At 36.4% G+C, this 24,537-nt stretch overlaps 1 protein-coding gene and 1 long non-coding RNA gene across 2 annotated transcripts in view; one reads left to right on the plus strand and one right to left on the minus strand.

Annotated features, from left to right (window-relative positions):
• Positions 1–23,328, plus strand: part of LOC309575221 — a 23,864-nt gene extending 536 nt beyond the window's left edge. The window contains exons 2-3 of the long non-coding RNA XR_014226599.1: positions 5,409–5,560; positions 22,918–23,328. This is a non-coding gene — a long non-coding RNA (uncharacterized lncRNA). The remainder of the gene's footprint in view (positions 1–5,408; positions 5,561–22,917) is intronic.
• The window catches only part of PGAP1 (post-GPI attachment to proteins inositol deacylase 1), a gene marked incomplete at its 5' end in the record, with an annotated part of 32,379 nt that continues 16,594 nt past the window's right edge, over positions 8,753–24,537 (minus strand). The window contains 16 exons of the mRNA XM_082285524.1: positions 8,753–13,196; positions 14,034–14,138; positions 14,470–14,693; positions 15,864–15,914; positions 16,624–16,756; positions 16,983–17,180; positions 17,391–17,481; positions 18,121–18,214; positions 19,288–19,326; positions 19,682–19,790; positions 20,662–20,728; positions 21,426–21,477; positions 21,558–21,631; positions 21,913–21,988; positions 22,901–22,978; positions 23,190–23,241. Of these exons, the coding sequence (XP_082141650.1) occupies positions 13,058–13,196; positions 14,034–14,138; positions 14,470–14,693; positions 15,864–15,914; positions 16,624–16,756; positions 16,983–17,180; positions 17,391–17,481; positions 18,121–18,214; positions 19,288–19,326; positions 19,682–19,790; positions 20,662–20,728; positions 21,426–21,477; positions 21,558–21,631; positions 21,913–21,988; positions 22,901–22,978; positions 23,190–23,241 (1,582 nt within the window). The 3' untranslated portion in view covers positions 8,753–13,057. The remainder of the gene's footprint in view (positions 13,197–14,033; positions 14,139–14,469; positions 14,694–15,863; positions 15,915–16,623; positions 16,757–16,982; positions 17,181–17,390; positions 17,482–18,120; positions 18,215–19,287; positions 19,327–19,681; positions 19,791–20,661; positions 20,729–21,425; positions 21,478–21,557; positions 21,632–21,912; positions 21,989–22,900; positions 22,979–23,189; positions 23,242–24,537) is intronic.

Raw genomic sequence — 24,537 nt, forward strand, 5'->3', positions numbered from 1 at the left:
CTTTGTACCTGCACCCACAGACGGGGCAGTTCTGAGCGGGGCAGCGTCAGAAATGGGCGTGCGGGGCCGCGGTGGGGCACAAGCAGCCGGAGGGCCGCCAAGAAAGGTGTTGTACCAAAAGAGGATCTGAAAAATCGTCACAGAACACCTTGGGACATCTCGTTCTAATAAACGGAAAGGGAACATTTATTTACCAGCTTTGAACAAAGACACTCGGCAGTAGTTAAATGCACGCTGTTGCACTCTTCATTTATTCACACTTAACCACAATTCTGCTCACGAACTCTAGTAGCCAAAGCACACACATTTGTCAATAGACAGAATCTGTGCTCATTACACCAGGACACCAGGTTCCATTGGTAGAAACGGTGACAGTAAAGAAAATTTTGAAGTGTCAGGTAACAGTTAGAAAGTCAAAGCAGTAAGATTTTGCTGTGAAGGTTTACACTTGGCCTGGAATTCTGAAGTTAATGCCTGAAAAAGACAAAAAAAAAAAAAAAAAAAAAAAAAAAAAAAAAGAGTGAGACAAATGCAGAAATAACCATCTGCAGCCAAGGTATGATCCAAACCAAGACATGAAAACACCAGCTGAACCTCTGTTCCCAAAACAGTTCTGTACACTGAAAAGAACTGCCATGACCATCCTGAATTATGCAGGACAAAGAACTTCCAGCAATCCTTTTCTCACTGCTGCTGGGACTTAGAGTAGAGCATCCCATCTGAATTCCCTTTTCATTTATTTTTCATGCACAAAATACACATTCTGCGGTGCTTTTTTCCTGGCATAAAAACGCAGCAAAAAGAGAATTTACTATTAAAATTTGAGTGCAGTCTTTATTATCGTTCATGATAATAAGAAAAATGGAGCTTCAATTTTGATTACAAGAAGAGGAGGAGTTAAGCAGGCTGAGAACAGGACAGAGCTAGAAGTCCTAAGCTGAATATTGAGTACAACTTATGCACTTTAAGATACTCAGTAAATCACCAAAATGCTTAGATTTAAATCTTACTGAAATTCTTAACTATTTGTAAACCAGAAGAAAACACTATTTACCTTGAATGTAAAAGATAATATATGCTTTGTTAGTGCAGTAACTTATGTCTAAATTAATTTTCTTAATATACATATATCACAAGAAACCATTAATCTCAATTTATAATCTGTTTTCAATTCCTTACATAAAACCTGCACCCCCTATTATCTGTACATTTTTAGAATTCTCCTCCATATGAAGGAGGGGAGAAAAAAAGAGAAAACAAAAAATCATGATCTATATAGATTTGCACAAGCACCATATGTTATTTTATCTAAGTGGTAATTACCTGTAACTCTGCCTCAAGAATTTTAAAACCCACTTCGGCTAAAGGTTAAGGTACTACATTTTTAATTCCTTCTGAGAAAAAAGCTGCTTTTACACTTCAGTCAGAATCTTTCTCTTGGTTACACATAACAACATTAGAGCACAAGGCATCCTCTTTTACCTTTGTCAGCAGAATCTTTCAGCCTTTGAAATCATTCTGAAAAGATTTTTTCCTTTCTTCATAATCTGCAAATGCAGAAGCAATAGGATCTGAATGGAACATGACAGGCCTTGGTCCTTCATTGTTCACAGTGAAAGTAGCTGGGAACTTTCTGAGATCAAGACCCCTGCCCAAGAAGTAAGCCTGGAGAGTTCTGAAAAACTGAACATATTGCAGATGTGAAAATAGAGCATGACCAATGGAGATTAATTATTTCTACTGACACAAATTAGATGTAGTATTTGTTCCTTTGTGGGATGAAATCTTCTATTCTGATCATAAACTGATACAGTGTGGGCAACCTAATTCAGACATGTCCACTCCATCCATGGCTTGCACATCTTATGTGAAATCAAAAAACCAGCAACTGTTTGCAGCTCATTTATGCTCCCCACTGAATCACAGGGGTTTGATATAACTGCATCCCTTGTAAAACAGGCACAGCCAAACCCCTGCTTAGAGCAAACAGACAGTTCTGTTAAACATTCCTCTAAGAGTCAGCAACAGTGGGCAATTGATTTGAAATTTAATGCTTCTTAAAACACTGAGGAAAAATTACAGGAAACTGATTCTTTCCCTTCACAAATTCTTTTTAAGACTGTGTAAATGTTCTCTAAGTGGTATTTTTGTAGCTGTCAGATGCAAACTTATTTGTACTTCCGTAAGATGAAACAACATGCAATCAGAGCACACATTTGAAAGAAACACAGTAATCATTCCTCTTCTGTTTCATAAAACAAGTAGCTGCATAATCAAAATAATTTTTTTAAAATGAAAGCTGCTGGGTGGAGATACAAGGAAGTTTTATGCACTACTGTGCTCTGAGAATGTCTCCTCAGTTAAGGGGCACATCTTGACTGAGGAATGGTTATTGACTATACAAAGTGCACAGTTCCTGACATTACATCTAATGGGCCCCTCTTGTCTTTAAATTTAGAAGATGAGGAGTCTCTTGATGGAAAACAAAAAAACACACAGAGCTTCAGCTCACTTGAAACATTTCCTCACCAGGTCTCTGTTTCTGGGGTTATCAAGAGGCTTCCATTTTTCTTCTGGTTGGAAAGGAGCACTCTTTGCCAACCCTCTCACAGCCAATACTGTATATAGACCCAGGAGCAGCACTTTCCACATGCTGGAGATGAACAGACTGTCTGTAAGAAGGACAAACAGACACTCCTTAAACCTCACAGAGCTGTCACTGTAAACACGTAAATCCAAGGAAAATCTGCCTACTGCAGATTACATCCATGTACTTGGAAGAACAAATTATTCTAAACAAGTGTTTCCCATACCAAAGCTCTTTCTAGACACTGGACTCTCTTCTGAGGGACTAGTACAACACTCAACACAAAATATTACATTTGTAAGTTTACATTTATTACATACAGCCATTTTCAGTGGCTAATACAACATCAGAACTCTATGTGCTCCACGGAGAATGAAAAAATATGGCTCAAAATCCAAAGAGCTCAATTTTTAAAACTGCATTAAATTTTACTACATATAATAATATGTGCAATGGTATTTAATAAAGCCTGGTCTAATATACTGGACACCCATTTCACAACTTGACTCAGGGGAGGAAAGAAATTCTCCCTCTCACATTCTTTAAAATAGAGCTTACCAGGGAATTTGGCTTTGGCTTGCCCCTTCTTGCTTGGTCTCCTCGTAATCTGTGAACAACCTGATCTCTGCACTTATATTTCTAGTAGACTGTGGGTGGGTGTCAATGACGTTAGCAGGAGTTCAAAAATACAGTAATGATTCCATTTCCATCCATGACATAAAGACCCTTGAGAATTTCATCCCTGATACTCTTCAGACCTGTTGCTATCGAGCAGTGCACTACAAATTCCTCCTAATCCATATTGCAGACAAGTGGTGGTAGGCATATAGTAAGTTTAAAACCATTCCCAGGAGAAATAGCACAGCTCTATCAAAATATTATTTTTAATTAAAAGTAATTAGCCATATCTCTAGAATGGTGACTAATGGTTTTAAAGAAAATGAGACATGGATCACTTTCTTGATGCTGGAAAAAGAGAGAGAAAAGTAATGTCTGTTTCAGTATCCAAAATCATAACATTTTAATGGAAGCATTGCTTTCCTACCCTGATTTTATCAGCAATTAATATCCTCCTGCCACACTGGAAACTAAGGCAAAGGCTGCAAGCAGGACTCTGCTAATTTATCTTGGCCTTAGTGCATAGCATTCTTCATATCAGAGCTGCTCATATTTTTTGTTTATAATTTCACTGCACTCTTCTCTCCACTATATGGATGATACTTGACTTAGTATCACATAAAATATATCCCGAAATAGACATGTTAAAATTAAAAATATTTGGCCATTACCTTACTGCGGAGTAGAGATGTTTATTTCTGACTAGAAACTTTACATTTTTCTTTGGTTTAAATTTTGAAAGCAAAATAAAAACCTACCACCCCCCTTCCAGGAAGGTGAAGTTTTGAACATCCAAACATCTTTAGCAACACAGTAAACAAAGTCCTAGCAGTGTTATCTGCATGACTACAGTAGTATATAAAAATTCAGGACAATTTATCCAGCTTATTATTAATCTGCAGATTTGGATTTTAAAAAAATCATACACACAAAAAATAAAATCCATCAAGCACCATCAATTATGTTTTGTAACACAACTTCCAGACAATGAGTCCACTAAGAACAGAGCAGTAGCAGGAGACTAACTTGTAAAAAGGCAGGCCTCAGCATAAGGGAACTGTCTGTGTTGATCTTCTAGGTAGATATTTATTTCAGCCAGAAGTAGAAACATGCTCCCGTAGAGAAAATGACAGAAAGGAGAAAAGGCATGATTTACAGTTTGGGATTAGATTTTAGTTCCTTATTTAACTTTGGAAAGGGGGAGGGGGGGGGGGACAGCCAGTTTTCTTCTACCTGTTTTTTTCCTCCTCAATTAATTTATTCCTTTGATATCTTTACAAAGAACTGGGGGATATGCAGTATATTCAGACAGCAAAACATACTAAATTCATCTGCAAATATGCAACAAGCTATATTAGTGGAGGAACTTAGGCAATTTGGGTGACTCATGAAGTATGCAGATATGCAAGAGATACAATTAGCATACATTTTCTGTGAGCTGTCTAAAAGAAAAATCCTTACACACTCGTATTGTTGTGTCCTGAGCTAAAAGCTTTGAGAAACTGTTGGAGCTAGAAGTCTGTTTAGACCTAGTACTCATTTTAATGTGGGGGTTGGTCTTTTTAAAATAATTTCAATTCTTTTCTTCAGAGAAAGTCAAATATAAGCAGAACACATTCATATTAAAATACTACTAGTATGCTTACACCAATTGAATGAAATTGCATCCTCCTTTGAGAACCGTAGCTAAGTTTAACAAATGCTGTCAAAGCCAGATGTCAACGTGCTGCCTTTTTAATGCAACCATATTTAAGCATCAGGTTTTCTTGATAAACATCTTCAGTAAATCAAATATTTTCAAAGTGTCTATACTAATTATATAACCTTTCTGGCACAGTAAGTAATGTTCATGTATGTTTGAATGAAACTGCCCTGAAGATGAAAATACTCATAGCATTGCTTGCTCAGTTCCATGCAATTCATCTCTAAAAGGTAAAAATTTAAAATATACTAGTTTAGCTGAGACAAGTTTTATACATATGATGCTCTATATAAACTGTTCACTAAATAAAATATTCACTGAAGACTTTGACTTTCATTGCATCTCCCGTTCACAAAGCCTAAGGTGTTGGAGTTAAAATACTGAGTCAAGCTTTATCCAGTATGATCTTTATTGCATGCTACTTGAGATGTGAAGGAAGCACCTGTTAAAGTACCGCTCCAACCACAAGGTTTTTGTTTACTACTTTTATTTTCTGCTTAGAATCCCAAGTATTACAAGTTAGAAGGAAAAGCACCAAACTGCTCCACATGAGTACCTGAGCCAAGACTAAAGGCAAACGTTGATCACAACACTCATCAGCGTGTTTGTACAACAGCAGTACAGGTAACACAACACTCCACAGAGCAGTACTGGTAAGTGGCACTTTTTGTGAATTACAACCATTTGTACCAATGCAAGCACGTTGGAATACCATACAAAAATATACAGAAGTGTTTATTTAGCAGGGGATTTGCTATACAGTGTACTCTAAGTCATGCACACTTAGGTAAAAAAAAAGACAAATAAAAAAAGTTGAAGTACACACTGCAGATAGGGAAACCACCAAACAAAATAGGAATATCCCAGAGTAGCTCCCAGTCAAGTTGCCCTCAACTACAACAAAAAAGTACCACTATCTAAATGAGTTTTTAAAGAGTATGAGATTTCATCTTTCAGCAATTTCAACATTATCTGAAAATATCTCCAAGATTTTCTCAGCATCTCACAAGACAAGGACTTTGCCAAAGCTTATGATACATGGCATGATGTGTAAGAACTTAGTTATAAACATTTTAATAAGCATAATCATTTGCTATAGCATTACTCAAACATTTATAGATAAGACCCTGTCAACATCTCTAAAAACCTGTAAATATTAAGAGTTAGTTCCATGTACAACATCAGATTTATGGTAGCTACATAAGAACTGAAAACAGAGGACGAGTTAAAAACATGTAAGACAGATGCTTGAGAAGCAATAGATTTTTCTCAAAATCATATATGTTTTCTTCAAAGTTTTAAGTCCTTTTACAACCAATAAATCCTTCCCTCGCCCCTAATTACCTGAACCAGGTATTTTGGCCAACGTTATCCCATCTTTGTGCTTGAAAAAACAATTAAAAGGTAAATGGGGAATCAAGTTAAACAGTTTTTCTTGAGTTATCGTGACACATAAAGGCCTTAAAGACAGTTCTACCTTCTCGGTGGTTTCAATACTAGAACATTCCAGTGGCTAGAAAAATCACCAATGGCTAGGATTGCTGAAACATCATCACAAAATAAAAAGTGAGGTGACTGGAATGAGTTTTACAAGTCCTAAGCCAGCACACTGAAGGAAGCAGCAGGGAAGACACAAAGATAGCATGTTCTGTGTTGTGCCACAGCAGGAGCAGCAGCATCGTGGCACCCAGACTGAAGTTAGTGCCCGGTGAAAGGAAGTTTTTTATAACCTTGCTCTGTATTGCTTCAAACAAGCCCTGTGACTGGCTGATGTGCAGTCATTTTGTGTGCATGTCTAAATACCCACAGCACAATGGTAAGCTCTGAGATGGCATCACTTTTCAGGTGGGGGGGAAGTCAGAATTTGTGGCGCTTTGTTCAAAACACACAAAGAATCCTCTAGAGACAAATAAGGAAAGCCAGCAGTAGTTTTTCCTGAGCTCTCTGTATTAAAATATATACATAAGAAATCCTTCTACTCTATTAAAACAAGGTTTTAAGATCTGAAGTATTTCTAGTTTTCTTTAATGAAATAGGAAGAACAATGTGTAATTTTTTCCCCCCATTTACATATGAATACTTTTCCTAAAATGTGAAATTTGATAGTCAAAACTTCTGGAGCCTTAACACAAACAATCAACCCCACCTCTGCCTAGTTTTCTTTTCACACTGGCAAAGATTTTGCTATTCAATGGCTTAAATACAGTATTTTGCTTAAACTACAATTAAGCGGATTTTTTTTTTTTTGAGGACTAAAGATCAAAATGTTGAAAAACAGTTTGACACACAGACTTCAAAGCTGAGACAGATATCTGCGAGTAGTTTTCCTTCCTTATTTTTTTTTTTTTGGTCACAACAGAAAGGGTTGAAAAATTCAGGTCATCTAAAGCTTTCTGACTTTGGTTGGTGTGATCCCAAACAAAAAATATGCTGTACTTGTCATTTCTCTAAGTGTAAAGTGGGGTCAAAAGAATTTTTTAAAGCCTTTTCCCCAAATCAAGTTTCAGTATGATCCACACAAATATTTTTGGTCAACTTCAAAAATCAAATATAAGGCTATGGAAGTCCACAGGCTACAGTTAGAGTGTATTCATTTACTGGTTTAAGGCACAGTATATTTTCTTTTTCTTTAGAAAGCTACAAGTTTAAAGTCACAGTGAGGAATTTCACATTTCAGTTTCGGTCTGGCACTCTAATTATGTGTGTCCTGTCTGCTACCTGTAGACTTCTGTAAAGTATTCCAGCTGTCAGGTGCTGCAGTCTCAAATCCTGTTTCCAAACTCAGAGTGAAGTAGGTGGAAAATACTGAAGCCTGAATTGATCCCAAAATAGTGCACTTAGCCTTTTGTAAAGCTGAACATAACACACTTGCACATTTGATATTTAAAGATATATACCCTGAAATTATTTAAGTCGGAGGGGGAAGATAGTCTTGTCTGGTATTTCAACAAACAGGCAACACTTGAACAGAACAAGCCTACAGGACACAGCTGCTGCACCTCCTCACCAGGCCAGTCACTGTGCCCACTGTTCTGCTTGGCACTACAGGGCAAGCCAAAGAGAACTGCATGTGGAAGGAGGACTTGGAATGATGTGCCACAAATAACGAGGATTATGATGTTAACCCCTCCTGGTTTTGAGAGACACAAACTCATCTCTGATACCACACAGATTCCTAGAGAACCCAGAGCACAACCTGCCAATAACTATAGAGAGGCCATGCTTACAAGATTTGTTCATGACAGCATGAGTAGCAAAATCTGTCTACATTTAGGAACACAGAAAGAAACCTTGAATCTTAAGCAATATTAAAGTCAAAATATCACAGCTCATGGTGTTATCCTACAGGCAATAAGCACATTTTTGAGGCAGTTATGTGCTTAGACACCTGAAAAATCGAGGGCTGGGCAGATTTGCTTAAGTAAGAGCTGTGGAATTTTCTCTTTAAATGCTTAGAATTCATTTTTGAAAGCAGCAGTGTCTATTAATAAACAAAGTGTATACCTTTTACTTGAGTTTGAGGATAGATGAGCTGATTAAAAGCTTTGAACACATTCTTCCATAAATAAGAATATACATCAGAAAGTATAATCTTTGCAAAAGGTTTTCAAATTTTTAAAGACTTTATGGATTCTAATATTCTAGTTTAAATAGAAAACAAAGGTAGAAATTGTACTTTAAAATAAAAAATAAATTAGTTTTGAATTGTCCTTCATTATCACGCATTTCCTAGAGGCTATACAACAGCAGCTTTGGTGACAAAAGTATGAAGTGATGAAAATTTTATATTTTACAGTACCATACTAAATGCTTACAAAAGCTAGACTGATTATCTTCCAGAAAAAGAGATGCAAAAAGTCAAAGCTGTAAATTAAGTGAGAAACATTCATCATTAAATGGAAAATTAACATTAAGAATTGATTCTATTTTAGAACTAACAATTTTCTAGTAGCTTAGTGACTTAGAACAGCAGCACAATTCTGTATGGACTCTATAATCACGTCCAAGAACATTTTCATAGCTTAGAGCATTAAAGGTCAGTAAATGGCTGGTTTTATCCCAGTATAAATACAACAGAAGTCTAAACACACTCGACCCTATATTGAAATAAACTTGATTCAGATGAAAGCTTCTCAAATGTTTACATTTATTAATGGCCACATAATGGATTTTATTCTGTGCTATCAAAGCTCAGAAGCAGATGTATCAGATTGCAGAAAAATGTCAAGTGACTTCATCACTTGTTACTGGCAAACTCATGGGAAATGAGACATTGTATCAAACACTGACATATGCAATGCCTTTGGGGTTAAGTGTCAATACATTTTATTTTATTAATCACTGACTTTAAAGTTAGCCCAACTCGGTTATAGATGAAAAATTCTCTTAGACATACCAGCAGTCTCTATGCCTTCTACAATGTATTACTACTGCACTGCGTAGGGTTTTGCTGTTATTCTATTATAAAAACAGTATCTATTTGTTTTAAAATGTAGCAAATTAATATTAAGGAATTAATTGCTCCATGAATTAGCTCACTCAAAACCAAGATCAGGGCAGAACGCTAAACGTTAGAAATAACACTACCTTAAATTCCAGTTACTGCAAGTTTCTTGGAAATAAAACATACAAAGAAGCCTCCCACCATAATCCCCCAAACCAATCCTCTTTCAACAAGATGCTGAAATGTGACCCACTGCAACCAACTTTTAAATCAAAACTAAAAGATCACCTTTGGACAACATTAATTCACTCAGTTCCAAGGTATATTTGGTAATTCCAGTGTCGAGGTGAGTTTTTCCTTATCAGACACATAGAGACTTTCTATGAAATGTTAGCTACAAGTGTAGGTACACTGTGACTGCAGCATGATCAGACTCTCAGGAACACATGTTTGATGACATCAACCAGAAAAAGATTATAGACTTCAAGAGTAATTTCAGAGTATGAATATATCACTAAAACTTCTCATTAGATCTCTCCCTGCCAAAGAAAGATTCTGCTGTACCAAAAGTTAGTGGCATTTGGTATTTCAAGTTCTTACCCTGTTTCTTCATTCTGTTTCTGATAGCTTATAAAAAAATATTATATTCGATCCACATAAATAGTTCTTTTTTTGAATGCATCCTGAGGTCTAAACCTTTACAATTTGTGCCTTGATCTCCTCCCATATAATCAAGATAATCTAAAATTTGAAGAATAAAATGGAATTTTAATTTAGTTAAAGGTAATAGGAGACATTATAATGTATTTGCCAAAAGCTTTTTTATAAATGCAGCCTACTCATAATAAAGGATATTTCAGTAGAATTTACATGTCCTTATATATGCAATTAACAGTTATCTATATTGGGTTATCCTATGTTTCTGCTGAAATGATAATTGTGAACAGTGACAGAACTACAGATTCACCTAATAGAAGCTTCTTGTCCCAAAGTAACATCAATCAATCATTGTATTTTGCCTGAAAAACTATTTCAGACTGTTATAAAATCTAGTCCTTTTCAGAATGACAAATAGGATAATTCATCCTCTTAGAATGGGATGAATTCTAAGACTTGTTCTAATCCTGTTACCATCCATTGATTATATGGCAAATCTAATTGGGATTAGACTCCTAATCTGCCAAACACCTGAAGTTGTCCAGTCCATGGTCACTGCACAGTCCAGATGCACATCCCTGACAACAGATTAAATCTATTAAATGGCACACAATGCATATAAATTCAAAGTAGGTGTAGGACTTCCCCTCCTTTCCCCAGTAAAGGTAAACCATCTCTGAGGAAAGGGAGTGTCATCTGGGATCTCAGACTCAGGATTATATCTACTCCTACCTCCAACTTGAAAATCAGGCAGGAATATATACAAGATTCTGGAACCCACTTTATGAAGAGTGCTAACAATTATCACTAGAAATCCAACTTAAAAAAAAAATCATTAAATGACAAGAAAAAATTGGTGTTATCCTATGCTGCTGTAATTCAGCAGGTTTCACTTCATGGCAGATTTTGAAAGCTGTCAAAGATACTAAATATTGAGCCTGTTTTCTTTCCTTATTCTGCTTATTATTTTCCACCAATAGCTCCAACAAATGGATTAATGCATAAAGAGCCTGGTAAGATGGCAAAACAAAATCAGAAGTAAAATAGAGTAGTAAGCCAAAAGGACCATGAAGGTCAAGTAAAACTATGTTCCACATAAATCAGACCTGGCACACTTCACAGCCCTCTGCCAGCCCTAATGCAGTTCTGCCACCATCTTTCACTCACAGCCATTTGCAAGGACAACAACTCTATTCTTCTATCTACCTATTGGCTTCTATGTTCTGTTTGAACAGCAATGTTTAGTTAAACCAACTGGTGCATTTAGCTACAAGTATATTTAGTCACACTAATTATTCTATATATATATATACTGTAGCATACATTTGATTAGAAAATACCAAGCTTTAACCTATTCAAATAACTTTTCTGATTTACAAACACTATGTATAATCTAACCTTTTTTAAGGTTAAGACTAGAATACCAGCACATAGATTACTGATAACAGTGACAGTGGTTTGGCTAACTACAATACCCTTACTCAGTTACAGCACTTTTAATGACTTACTAATAACTCGAACTGCTGACTTGGATATAAGCAAACAAAACACACATGGCTTTCTTCACATTTGTCCTTCATTTTGGAAAGTCACTGTGTGAACTGAGTCTTTCCAGCCAGCTCAAAGGAATTGACCCTAACAACAGTTAGAAATAACTGAGGCACTTTAGGCAAGATTATTAAGATACGATGAAATTAATGGGTCAGGCTGGCTGTACTACTGTATCAAGAGTATACTTGATTGACTGTGAGCAGCAGATTTCTTCTTGGTATTCCTATAAGATGATTGAGCTGGTTTAGCATTTCCATATGAAGGTAACAGGTATCTCAGACACAGCAGAGACAGCTAATACAGAAGCAAGTAGGCTCATCTCTACACAGAATCTACATAATTTAAGCCTAAGGACTGCTGAGATTTCTTCTGTTGGCAAAACACACGCCCAGGGGACAGAATTCCTTACACAGAGCTATTTTAGGCTTTATTATAAATGGCAGTCACTGTAGCATCTAGGCACTAAGATAACAGTTTATACAGAGCTAATATTTATGGTCAGTATTTCCCACTCTTACTGAGTTTGCCCACATGTAGAAGTTAGCACTGTACAGGACAGGAGTTTGCAGGGTTGTAACTATTCCATATTCATTTGATGTATTGGCATTTATTAGGAGATGGTTGATTCTCTGTTTACAATAGGAAAAAGCCTGCCTTGTCTACTTAGAACCAGTGCAGCAACCACACTGTTAACTCACAGCATAGCTCAACATTTGCCAGCTTCTATATATGGACAAAATCCAAGGATTAATTTCAAAATTCCAGAGAAAACTGACAATGTTTTAAAACAACATTACAGCAAATTGTTTATGAATCTGCTGGTATCCTTCCTGAATAGAAAGCTACATAGAATACTGTTGTTTTCTCACTCTCACAAAAAGTAAAATGTGTAAGACTTGCATTAATCTCACAAATGTTCAACTCACACTGATTGAACAAATGATTTGATAGAAATAACAGTTCTATGTAAGCAGTACATTCTAGTTTGTCTAGACACAAATGTGGCAGCTTTTGAATATAACATAAAATAATTAAAAGTATACTTGGCTGTGTGGTTTTTGTGATAGTCACAGTGTGCTTGAAATGTATTGAGTTTTAACCAGCATATTTTAGATCTGCAAGAGATGCAAGTTCAGAACACAGACACTGCATGGCACAGTGAATAAAAAAGGTCTGTTTTAACACAGCAGTATAGTGAAATACCAAAGTGTCTACAAGGCAGAGTATTGAGATGTTGCACTGATATGAGTTACGTGCTTATACACAGTAAAATCACTCCATTTTCAGAGACATGAAATAAACACCAGAAAAAGTTTTCTAAGCAATGTGAATAAAACCATGAATTTTTTGTGAAGTATTCACAGTTCTGTCCTCTTTCCCACATAATGTAAACTACTGATCATATTAAATTAGGCATTTCTGTGTTGCAAATTTTCCCATCTCCAGTGTTAAGTTTCTAGGGTGCATTGTCCTATATATGTCCTATATAGAAGGAACATCACACAATACAGCACAGCACATGTAGAAGAAGAGAAAAGGTTACAAAGTGTGGGACTCTGTATAAATGCATTCGTCCAAAGGCCAGCATTGCAACAGACAAAGGGAGTGGAACTTTGGCTGCAATCTTCAAGAGTTTACTGCAAGAATACAAAGAAGAAAAATTATCGTTTTTAGCAGATATGCAGAAAGTATGAAAATACCATATTTCATTTTCCTTTGCAAAATAATTTCTATTTTAAGGCTTTGTAAATTTTTAAAACTGAACACCTAGATCTAATGGGCCATAAAAATTGATGCACAACCAAGAGAAATTATTCAGGAAGGGTAATGTCATTAAAAATATTCTTAGATTAATTTAGAATTTTTTTCTCTGTAGCAAAGAAAGACTTAGTGGTTTAGATCACTTGAGATAGCAGGTACTGGTCAAGAGGATAAATGACATTCATTATTATTGATTGCCATTCATGAGGTGTTGACTAATTTCATATCTCAACAAGAAATAATCTGCCAGTGAAACCAAGTTCTCAGAACTTCTTAATCCAGTACAGAACACATATTTCTACTCCCATAAGGGGAGCTACGGGAACATAACTATAATCCTTTAAAATTCACTTTTCCTTTTAACTGTCTGACAATAATTGCTAAATGTATTTGGATTCTGTGACAATTGGAAGGATTCAATGAACTGAGTTAAAAAGTCACAGTTCAATAAGTTGTTATGCAGCCAATTGCTTAGATAGCACATACTTAATTTATTTCCATGAGGCAAATACAGGGGATTTTCTCCACTTAGCTGAACTAGAGGTAATTTGCACACTAATTTTACCTCATCTTTTAGACTTAACCACAGGAGTTCATGGATCTCTGCAGAGGCTGAACAATTACAGGTCTGTACAGCATAAATTAAGTTTAACCACACAAATGTTAAGTCATGAAGAAGCAGGAAAGCAGAACTAGAGATTGGACTACAGTACCTTGATTTCACTTCAGAAGTACTTGAATTCATTAGAATTTCTAAAATGCATACAAGGATAACAGCTGTGGATCTACATGGATCAGGATCAAGTCTAACATTGTACCTGCAAAGAAATGGTTTTAAAAGCATGTAACTTCTAGAGTGCCAAGTAATATGTCTATGCTGATGACAACAAAGACACATGAAATCAGGCATCACAGCCTGATTTAGAACTCTTTCTGAATCATTATTTTCTTCAACATATCACTGATTCACTTAACAGCTACTTATACCATAACACAAACCAGACTGCATAGAGAAAACAATAGTTATTAACAGAAGTATTTAAAACTTCTGTAAGGCAGCTAATAATGTAAAGAGTCAAACATTTACAATTATTATCTTCAAAGGTTCCTGTAACTTTCTTCTATCTTAGTGTCAATTTAAGAATTTACCTGAGATTTTTTAACCAATAAATTAAAGATGGCAAGCTGAGCAGCACAATCCACGTGAATAAATTGAGGATTGTAATGTGCATCTCAAGACTGTTAACAGCTTCAGCAATTGTTGTACTGTTGGAAGGAGACTGTGTTGCATCTGGAATGCTGTCCATTGAACTCTGGGCTTTGACTGTGTGTGTACTGGAGTTCTGTGAAGTTTCTTTTGAGTGGCCTGAATCCTGAAAATGAAAGACAGAAGTCACAAAAACGTGCACAGGCTTCTAAGAACCCATGCTGGGGAAAGAGGAGGGGAAAAATATCCTAACAATATCACAGCAGCTGTGATTTAGGAAGAAAATTTGCAATATATGCCTCAAAAAGCCATCAAAAGCGAAGTTCCATAGTTCAGTTTTAAAGTATCTAAATTTAATCAGAAATTTCTCATACACTGATAGTTTATATGTCTATGGAAGAAAAGAATGGAGAGTGTAGATGCCCTGACATCAATACAATGAAAAGAAATGGAGTCCCTGGAAGGGGGAAGAGCAAAATAAAAGGAGTAATAAAGCATGGGGGTGAAAAATCACAGACGATCATTCACGGAAAAGATATAGGAGTAAAATATTACCTGTAAGAATAAATAACAAAGATAAACGAATGAGTTGGCAGATACTAAGTTCCAATGACAGAAAAAAAATACCCGAATGAAACAAAAAAAATTATATAGAGATGAAAGGAGAGGATTTTAAACTAAACACACAAAAAATCCACCCAAAGAAAGCCAAAGAAAACTTTCAATAACTTTTTCTGTTGGACTGCTTTGTTCTATGTTTGCAAAAAATTACAAGTAGTTTTCATATGCTTTTATCGATATCTGCTTACATCTTTGATCCTATACCTTAAAGTAACCCAGAAAAGAAAGTTCACACTGCATGAAACCAAATGTTTCTTCAGTTTTAAACGGCTCCCTATTTACGGCAGTCTCAGTCCACATGTGTCTAATACATCCTGTTTGTCATCTCTGCACTAAAAACCCTTGAATTCCACACACTGCCTCTCTAGAAAAACCCATATTTACCTGCAGTGTAGATTATTACCTAGAAATTTTTTTTTTTTAGATAAGCCATGCATAATCAAATACCAAAATTTAGACAAAACCCTGTTGTTCTGCGTGCATTCAGAGACAGAGTTTTCTCAAATAACAAGTTCACACTGCAGTGACTTGGAACAGTGAATGCAGCAGCTGTGTCTGACAGATCAGGCTGCTCATGGCCTGGCTTTCACATCACACATGCAGCAAGTGAACTACAGCTGCCCAGTCACCTCAGCACAACCTAACAGGACCAAGGCAGAAGTCTGCCAGACAATTTTTGGTCACAGTTTGGAACAGAAGCAGGAAACAGACTCACCCTCTCGTGCATGTTTTGCTCTGCTCTTACAGCCACGTGCAGTTTTGCAACCTGTAAGACAAAACAGTGGCTTGTTTAGTAATGTTTCTTCACACAAAAGCTGTAGCATAGAAAAGAAACTGAGGACTCCTTAATTTTTTTCTTTTTTATAGCTAGATGATTCTAGGGCCCCAATGGAGCTGTAGTTTTCTCCAGGAGCCAAGGGCAGCCATAGCCATGGAGTGAATCAGAAGTTAGGCACTGATGTAAGAAAAGTCATGGAAACTGAATGGCAGGGACTAAATATGGACCTTTGTGGCACTACCCAAGGGATCAGATTGGACATACAAGAAGACTACCCTAATTCTTCAATATATTCACCTTCCTTCCTCTTGCTCCATAAAGATTTGTGTAAAGTCTTTTCTACTGCAAATTTCAAGTCCTCTCTTTGCTAAAGTTTCTCTTCAAGGGAGTTATCAGTCTTTGCTTTTATAATATTGCCTAGCTATAAGTTAAAAATTTCAATTATCTGCATTGTTGTAGTGGGCATATGGGACCACACATTTCTTTGAAGAAGCATTAAAAAAAGAAGAAGAAAAATTGTAAAAATTACAAGACTATGACACTGATAAATTAAAAAAATACCTATTTCAAGTATGAGAATAATAACATTTCTTTTATTGTATAAAAAAGGCAATTGGGATTTTTGCTTTTAACCTGGGGTTAATTCAAAGCACCCAAAATTTTCAATTCAGTTACAAAGTGTTTAGCCTTTCAGTACCTTGAACAAGTATTGAAGATAACTAATGAGTATAGCAAATGCACCACAAGTGGTCCAGCTAACCAAAGCAAGAGATATCATCCCACAGAGTCTTCTGGGTGTAATCAACTTATCTTTTTGAAGTACAGTAGGTCTAAAAAAAAAAAAAAAGAAACAAAACTCCTGTTGTACTTCTTCCCAGACACCAATTCCTGCTTGTTTTCAAACCCAGATGTCTAAAACCGTGTATAAATTCAATCTGCTCAGAATTCAGTCTTGCCCAAGCATTCACACAGAAGCAAACAAACAAAAAAGAAAAACAATTGTCAGGGTCAAAGTCATATAGAAGAGCATAATTATATAGCATTGTGTTGTTTTACCTAATCAGAGTTAACCATAATGAAGAGAAGAGTCTCAGAGATGTAGAGAAAAATACTCCACTCCAGTAGGCAATGCCTGTCCCAAAAAGAAATAGAATCAGGGACACAAGGGGGAACCATGCATCCTGACTACTCAGAACAGCAGCATCCACCTCTGGTAGTGACAGTGATTCCCATATCTCTCTAAACCAGTTAAACCTGCCAAAAACATGAAAGCAGTATTATTTATCACTTCCAATTGCTCTTACAGTTAGATATCTATCAACTACTCCTTCTATTACAGTCTTTCAAGCAAAATAACAGTCAGGTGTTCACAGTGACTACAGATAAAATAATATTCCTCCCCAGCAACAGTTTTACTCAAACTTCTGTTTTGGAAACTGTTTTAAACAAATGAAGCAAACTCACCCCTGCAGAAACACAACAATGCTTATAAGAGGTTCTACTTTGTAGGGCTTTGCTGTCCTAACTAGTTCAAGGGAGAAGTCTGAACACTGGCCTAGAATCAAGAACAGAGAGCATCTGTAGTTACTATCATGTCACGAACTTTAACAAAGACCATCCACAACAAAAAATAAATTCAGACCATGGTAAGTTGACTTGAAAACAAGATAACTGTGTCTTGTAGGAGTGCTGCAAGGCTGCATACTGCACCACCAAGGCCTTCCTCCACTGGGTCACCCACATTAAGGTCATAAGTCGCAAGAGCTTCTAGAGACATTACGGAGTTTGTTACAAACACCCCCGAATTTTATTAAAAATGCATTTTGTCTGAAGACATGGATCAAACCTATTATGTAAGTCTCATCTTCCTGCAAGAAATAGTGGTTTTTGCACATTAACAACTTATTTTAAATTTTTGTATGTATTTTTAAGTAGACCTACTGTGCAACACCAATATTTCAGAGAAGGGACTGCAATTCAAAATAATAAGGAAATATTTTTGTTACAACACAATCTTGAAGAACTACCAGCCAAGAGAAAATGAAAATGAAGAGCACAGATCCAAGTGTTTTCATAAGCTGAATGATATTCAGCTTAAAAATTTCACATCTAGCTAGTCTTTCATCAGTAAATTTGATAGGCAATTTCTCTAAAAACACTTCTGACAGAGAAAAAATGATTTTTAGAAAGCTACCTGTTGATCTCAATGTGCTCAGTTGTCCTCCATAAGTAAGAAGAATATTAGAAACAATATAGACTGGAAAAGCACCAGCATGGAACCTTACTATCTGAAAGATAAGGATAAAGGGATAACTTCATTTCTATCTATTAAAATGTATTAAAAAAACATATACACAAATATTATCATGAAGTATGATAATGAGATTAGAAAATCTTTCTTAAAAGATCCAGTTTCTCATTTTAATGCATAAATATTTGATAACTTCCAATAGCAATTAATGTTATAGATGAAAAATACTAGAATCTCTCATAAGCAGCTAATGAAACAGGTTTGGATAAATTATCAAATTAGAAACAAATGGGGTTTTTTCCCAGTCAAGACAAGTATGAAAAAAATGAAGTATCACATTTCAGTAAAATAAGTTTAAAACAATTTAAAGGCCACTTTCCAAGCCAAATCTGCATATAGTTATATATGCTTTTAGGCAAAGAATTTTTGGAAGCAATTACATACATGTATTAATTGGCTTCTACACTCCCAAGTCATGATTAATATACCAATAGCCTATAAATTCTTGTAAAAAACCAACAAACTGAAAAATCTTTGCTCTAAATGCATGCATTCAAGTAGAGAACCTTGCCAGTAATATTCCAGCACTACACTTAGGTGCTTGCAAATTAATTACTTTTTAGAACTAGAGAACTGCAGATGGCCAGTCTATTTTTACTGACCCCCATGTCAAAATGTATTCTTCATTGATAACCAAAGTAGATTTGTTGAAGAGGAGCATATGGACCTAGTTAGACTTTTTCCCCCAATTTAATTGATGCCAAATGTATTTTAAAGTTTTAACACTACTGACTCATCAGGCAAGAAAGTTAAAGTGACCTACAGTGTCATCCCTTCACAGATATTGAGCTCACCACAAAGCCTTATGCTCCACATTTACAGCAGCTCTTTAGAGCTAGAGAGCTTTTCCACTCCTCTAAGGACTGGGCCCTGACATTCATCCAGGAGGGATGCCTTGCTAAGGGACAAGGTTGCAAAATGATCGTTGAATAGTGCTCCTTTTGGCAGCAAAAAGGAATCTGAAGTGCCACAGTAAGGAAGGGAGGAAGTAAAAATGTCTATAGATGCTACTGACATAAAAAAACCCAATTTACTATTAGGTTTTCTTACTTGCCCAAGAACCTGTAGAAGTGATGTCTTCAGAATTACCTTGGGGAAAAAAATATATTGTTTTATACAATCATAAGCATAAGTACAAAATACTTTAAATTTTAAGAAGCAAACTTAAGTATTAGAATACAGCAATCCCTCAACCAAAATGTACAACACCTTACTATTGACATTTTAAAAGCAAATGCTTTAAAACTTTAGAATCCAACTTTCAATACTAATCCAGCTGCTGCAAAATACTTGTAACACACACTACATGTCAAAAAGGCCCAACAGCCTGCCTTTAGATTTGCTTAGTATTGATTGAGATTAATTAGCTATGGTTGAAAAGACTGAATCATGCAAAAATTATCCAGCCATGCAAACCAGCTATAAATTAAACTGTGTTACTCACTTCATACTGACAGTCTGGGGAAGAGTAGATGTTTAACTCTGGGAGGGTGCTGTCATTGTGAGGTTGAGCAATGTGCAGTTTGGCAGAAATCTCAGCAAGAGATGGAACTCTGAAACAGCAACGTTCATGGTCATTGCTGTCCTTACAATCAAGCAGAAAAACCAAACATGCCTCAGTCTTCCACAAGTGCACACAAAGCAGATCTACTACACCAAGTGTCACCACAAGCTGTGAGCAAAATGGTGTAAGGAACTTGTTTATCCTGTCACAAAGAACTACATAACATCCTCAATTCCCTCTCCTCTGAACCATCGAGGGATGTGGTACTGAGGAAAGCAGACAAGTTCAGTGAACACACTGCCTCACAGAGCATGCAAATATGCTGAGTGCCAAGAAAGGGAAGGACAGATCCTCAAGAATACAGTTCAGTTTCCTGCACGTATGCTGCTGCTGGAAAACACAGAGGGTTGGAAATGGTGAGGTATCCTTAAGACTTCTAAAATAAACTAGAAATACAGTTTTCCAACCATCTAAAATACAGTCAGGTTGTTCAGCTTCATTAGTGACATATACAAGCTGTATCATTTGATTTTGTTGGGACTATGCTGCTGAAGTGAACATAGGGCTTCAGTGTGATCCCAACCTTGGCTTCCAGGAAGAAGCCAACATCCAGAGCAACCACTGTTCTCCACCCATGAGGGGGTCAGTGATTATCCTGACAATTTTCAGACCAGCACATCTGACTTCTTTTTCGAGAAAATTAGCGAGAACCATTAAGCAAACAATTAGTAGGTATTCTTGTTCTAGGAAAAGTCAGAACAACTTCATCAACAAGGGCAGAAAGGTAAATGAGGAAAAGCCATAGAAGGCAAACACTTAAGACTAGAGAAACAGTCTCACATCAGAAATATTACCAAAACAGGATACAAATATTCTTTAAAACAACATATCAAGAAATTATTATTTGCTAAAGTCCTTACTTTGCTACAATTATTGAGTCTTCATGTGACCAGGGGATATGAAGTCTGTAAATACTAGGTTTTCTTTCTGAAATGGAACAGCATTAAAAAATATAAGCTTAATTAAGAACAAGATATTTGAGAAGAACCGTCTCTAAAAACTAAAGGGCCAGTAAAACAACGGTGGGACACAGATCACTACAGAGTCACTTCCATTGCAGTTACATTGCAATTGACATCGCAGTGCAGATCAGGGCAGTTACCAGTAAACAAAAATGACATTTTTAAACTCAGGCTGTTACAGGGCAAGACAGTGAGACAGCAGTGTTTAAAGGAAAAAGGGTTATGAGAAGAGTTCTGCTTCTCAATATGAAACTGAAACCTTAATCTAATGAAATCCATCACTGTCTTTTTTTGAAACAGGGTCATTTAGCAACCCATCCTGTTTAAGCTTATGTAGCTCAACATTCAAATTTGAGTCCCATTATCAGCAAATAAAAATCCTAGCCAAATGTGCTTTACTTGAGAAACACTTTCAACATAAGGCAGAATCCTGCTGGAAGTTCAACTTCTCTTTGCTGGGAAGTAAGAAAAACAAACATTAAAGGACCAATTCCTCATTTTCATTGAGCTATCTTTGAAGTGGGAAGTGAGAGATATTAGCAGACACATTTGAACAGATTATAACAGTATGGCCTAAACTCCATTGCATGAGAAGATGTTTGTTTCTAAAAATTTTCAAGAATTCATTTTATACATTTATACTTTAGAAGACTTCTATTTACCTTTGAGTGACTGGCAGTGGCTCTCTATATAAATTTTGAAAGCTTGATATATCTACAACACAAAAAAAGAAGTCACTCACTTTTCTCCAAACAATGGTTACATTACCTTAAAAACGTAAGTAGCATTCTTACTTGGTTGAAGTGCTGGAGCTGTACATTGTAAAGTAATCCAGATGAATTTAATAGAATTTTGCTTGAAGAAAGCCCTGTAAAGGATGTAATATTTTCAATTATTAGATAAAATTATCTGAGAACTGACTACCTTTTCAGATTTTTTTTTTTCCAGGAGAATTACATGCGTTCATATCTGTTAGTCTAAACCCCCATGTTTCTTTTTTCTTTGTCTGTTACTAACAAAAGCAGTGTTAGCTTTAGTGAAAAACAACCCCCAAAAACCTCCTGACCTGACATTTTTAGGCAAATTTATTTTCCAGAGGTTAGTTACATTAGTTTTCCATTTTTTTCAAAAGCAATGTGCTGTACTTACCAAATGACATGAGATGTGTTACAGGGAGCTGTACTGTTCTGGAATCCTCTTCGAAGAATTCACAGCCCAAAGTATACTGCAATTCAGGTTATTAAAAACAGATCTAAACCAAGCACAGACTTGGAAAGGCTTTGTACTTGCCAAATTACATTTCCCAAGTGATCTCTCCTCTATCTTTGCTTACCCTGAATGCTGTGCATCACTAATTTCACTGCAAGATGCCTCTGTCACAAGTATCTGAAGATACACTCAGAGAACATTACATTCACTTGTGCTGTGAATAATTTCTTGGATCATGGAGTATTATACTACAGACTCAGAGACTGTATTTGTGTCACAGAAAGCAATGCCAGATCTGATTAGATCAGAAATTCCAATTCAGTATTCTGCCATTTCCAGGACTAACTGGAAAGGCCTGCATCTTAAGTCTGCAAATGTTCCTCTTACTGAGATCCTGAGAGCCCTTGATGCAAAGATATCCATCTCATTAGTGAGATTCAAACTATTAAACTCTGCACAACTCAGTCTACTGTGTTATTTGTGGTCTAAGAGTTTGCAGAGGTATCTGACCTATGCTCCCCAGAAGCCAGGTGTGGTGGGTTCAGTTATCTCTATTCTCTGCTAACCTGGGTAAGAGACATGACTGTTCAAAGGTATAACCACTCAGGAACACAACCAGAGTATTAAGAAAAACAAGGAAGACTACTGTTAGAATCTCCAACAAGAACTCTAAGAACTGATTTGAAAACTATGGCTTTGTACATGTTTCAAGTGCTATCTATTCATGCCTTGTGTTGGTATTTTACCAAAGTGTTTCTGAGCTTACAGAAGATAACAAAAGCTACCTTCAAACCACTCCACAGTGTGGGTCTATGGTTTCTCAAAGCAACTTAGCACATATTTAATATACTTCCTTTTCCTCCTATCATAGCACCTGAAAGTTATGAATACACTAAGCAAGCAATTTCTGAATGTCATATTTTTTTACCTTCTTGCCAACTGCAGGTGGTACCTGAATCACAATGTGGGACAAAGAAGGATAGTCTTGAAGTTTCAGCATTACAACCTTAAAAAGGAAAGGAAAAAAGAAAAAGAAAGAAAGAAGAAGAAAAGCCATTACTGAACATACCCCTTTAGCTCGCCCCTTGCCAGTTCCCAGTTTGTCTACCTCTGGAATACAACTGTTCTAATGCTCCAAAGAGAACAGCTCCTTCCCCTATGACCTGCAACTACCCCTGGAAGCACCTCTTCCTCCTACAAGTTAAGCACACACTTACCTTGGTGGTTGGAAGTAACTCAGCTCTCCAGGATAAATCAGCAGCTTCCAGGCTGTAAAAATTTGTGCACATTAAAGGATGAGCATATTCATTATGCCAGCCCAGCATTATGGCAATGGATTAACACACCAGCTTCTCTCTCGCTCTCTGGATTAATTTTAAATTGAGAAGAAATTTGGGTGTACTGCTACCACAGTAATTTATCAAACTACAGTAATTACAGATAGTGCAAATCTTGTTTGTGCAAAACCAAGCCAAGCAAAGCTCCAAATCTGTCATACAGAAAACCTGCAGCACTTATTAGCCAGGGAACTTCAGACACAAAATGAAAACTCTTCATGAACTAAAACAGCATTGGCATTGAATTATCATTCAGTTTTATTAGCAACTTTTAAACATCAAAAGTACAAATTTTCCTATGGAAATATCTAAAATATACCATATAAATGAAAAAGTCTGTTAGCTGTTAGAGAGTTTGCAGCAGTTCTAAAATGGTGTGTACTTATATTGAGTTAAGACACTGAACTGCAACACGTCCATTCAGTCACTTCAAGTTTTGACTTTTTGAATACCAGAATACTGCTGTTTCTCTAAATAGTGCTCATGACCTCAGGACACAGTCCACAGCAAACCCACTATTATTAGATCAGGTTTAAGTAGCAGTCCTGAACTAGGCTAACCTGCACTTGATGCTGATCAAAGGTTATTCAAAGGAGTAACAACCAACTTCTTGGATCAGGAAAAAGTAATTATGACATCTGGCAATCTGCTGGAGGCAAGACTCTGGCTGCACACCTCAGTGATCCCAGAACAGATAAATACTCTGCTAGTTCAATTTTGCCTGGAAGCTCTCCCTAATTTGAAGAGTAGATTGAATTTACTTTGAGTTTATTTTACAAATGTAAGCTAAGACAATGTTTTAAATCCATTTTGTAATGGCTGTCAAAACAAAACCACTAAACCACCCACACTTTTAAGTATTTTTCATATGACAGTAGCAATTTTGAAAAAAGAAAAAAAGTAAGACATGCTTTAATCCACTCTTTTGAAGGCTCTGAGTGACACTTGATGTCTTTTGTCATAGGAGTCTAAAGAAACAGAAGCATAGAGTTGTTTGGGTTGAAAAGGACATTAAAAACCATCTAGTTCCAACAGCCCTGCCATAGGCTGGGACACCCTCTAGACCAGGTTACTGAGAGCCCCATCCAACCTAGCCTGGAACATCCCCAGGGATGGGGCATCCACAACCTCTCTGGGGGGAGCTGCTCCAATGCCTCCCCACCCTCACAGTGAACAACTTCTTCCTAATATCCAATCTAAACCTGCCCTGTCAGATTAAAGCCACTAA

The sequence above is a fragment of the Coloeus monedula genome (assembly GCF_965178545.1).
Source record: "Coloeus monedula genome assembly, chromosome: 7".
In the NCBI taxonomy this organism is placed as follows: Eukaryota; Metazoa; Chordata; class Aves; order Passeriformes; family Corvidae; genus Coloeus; species Coloeus monedula.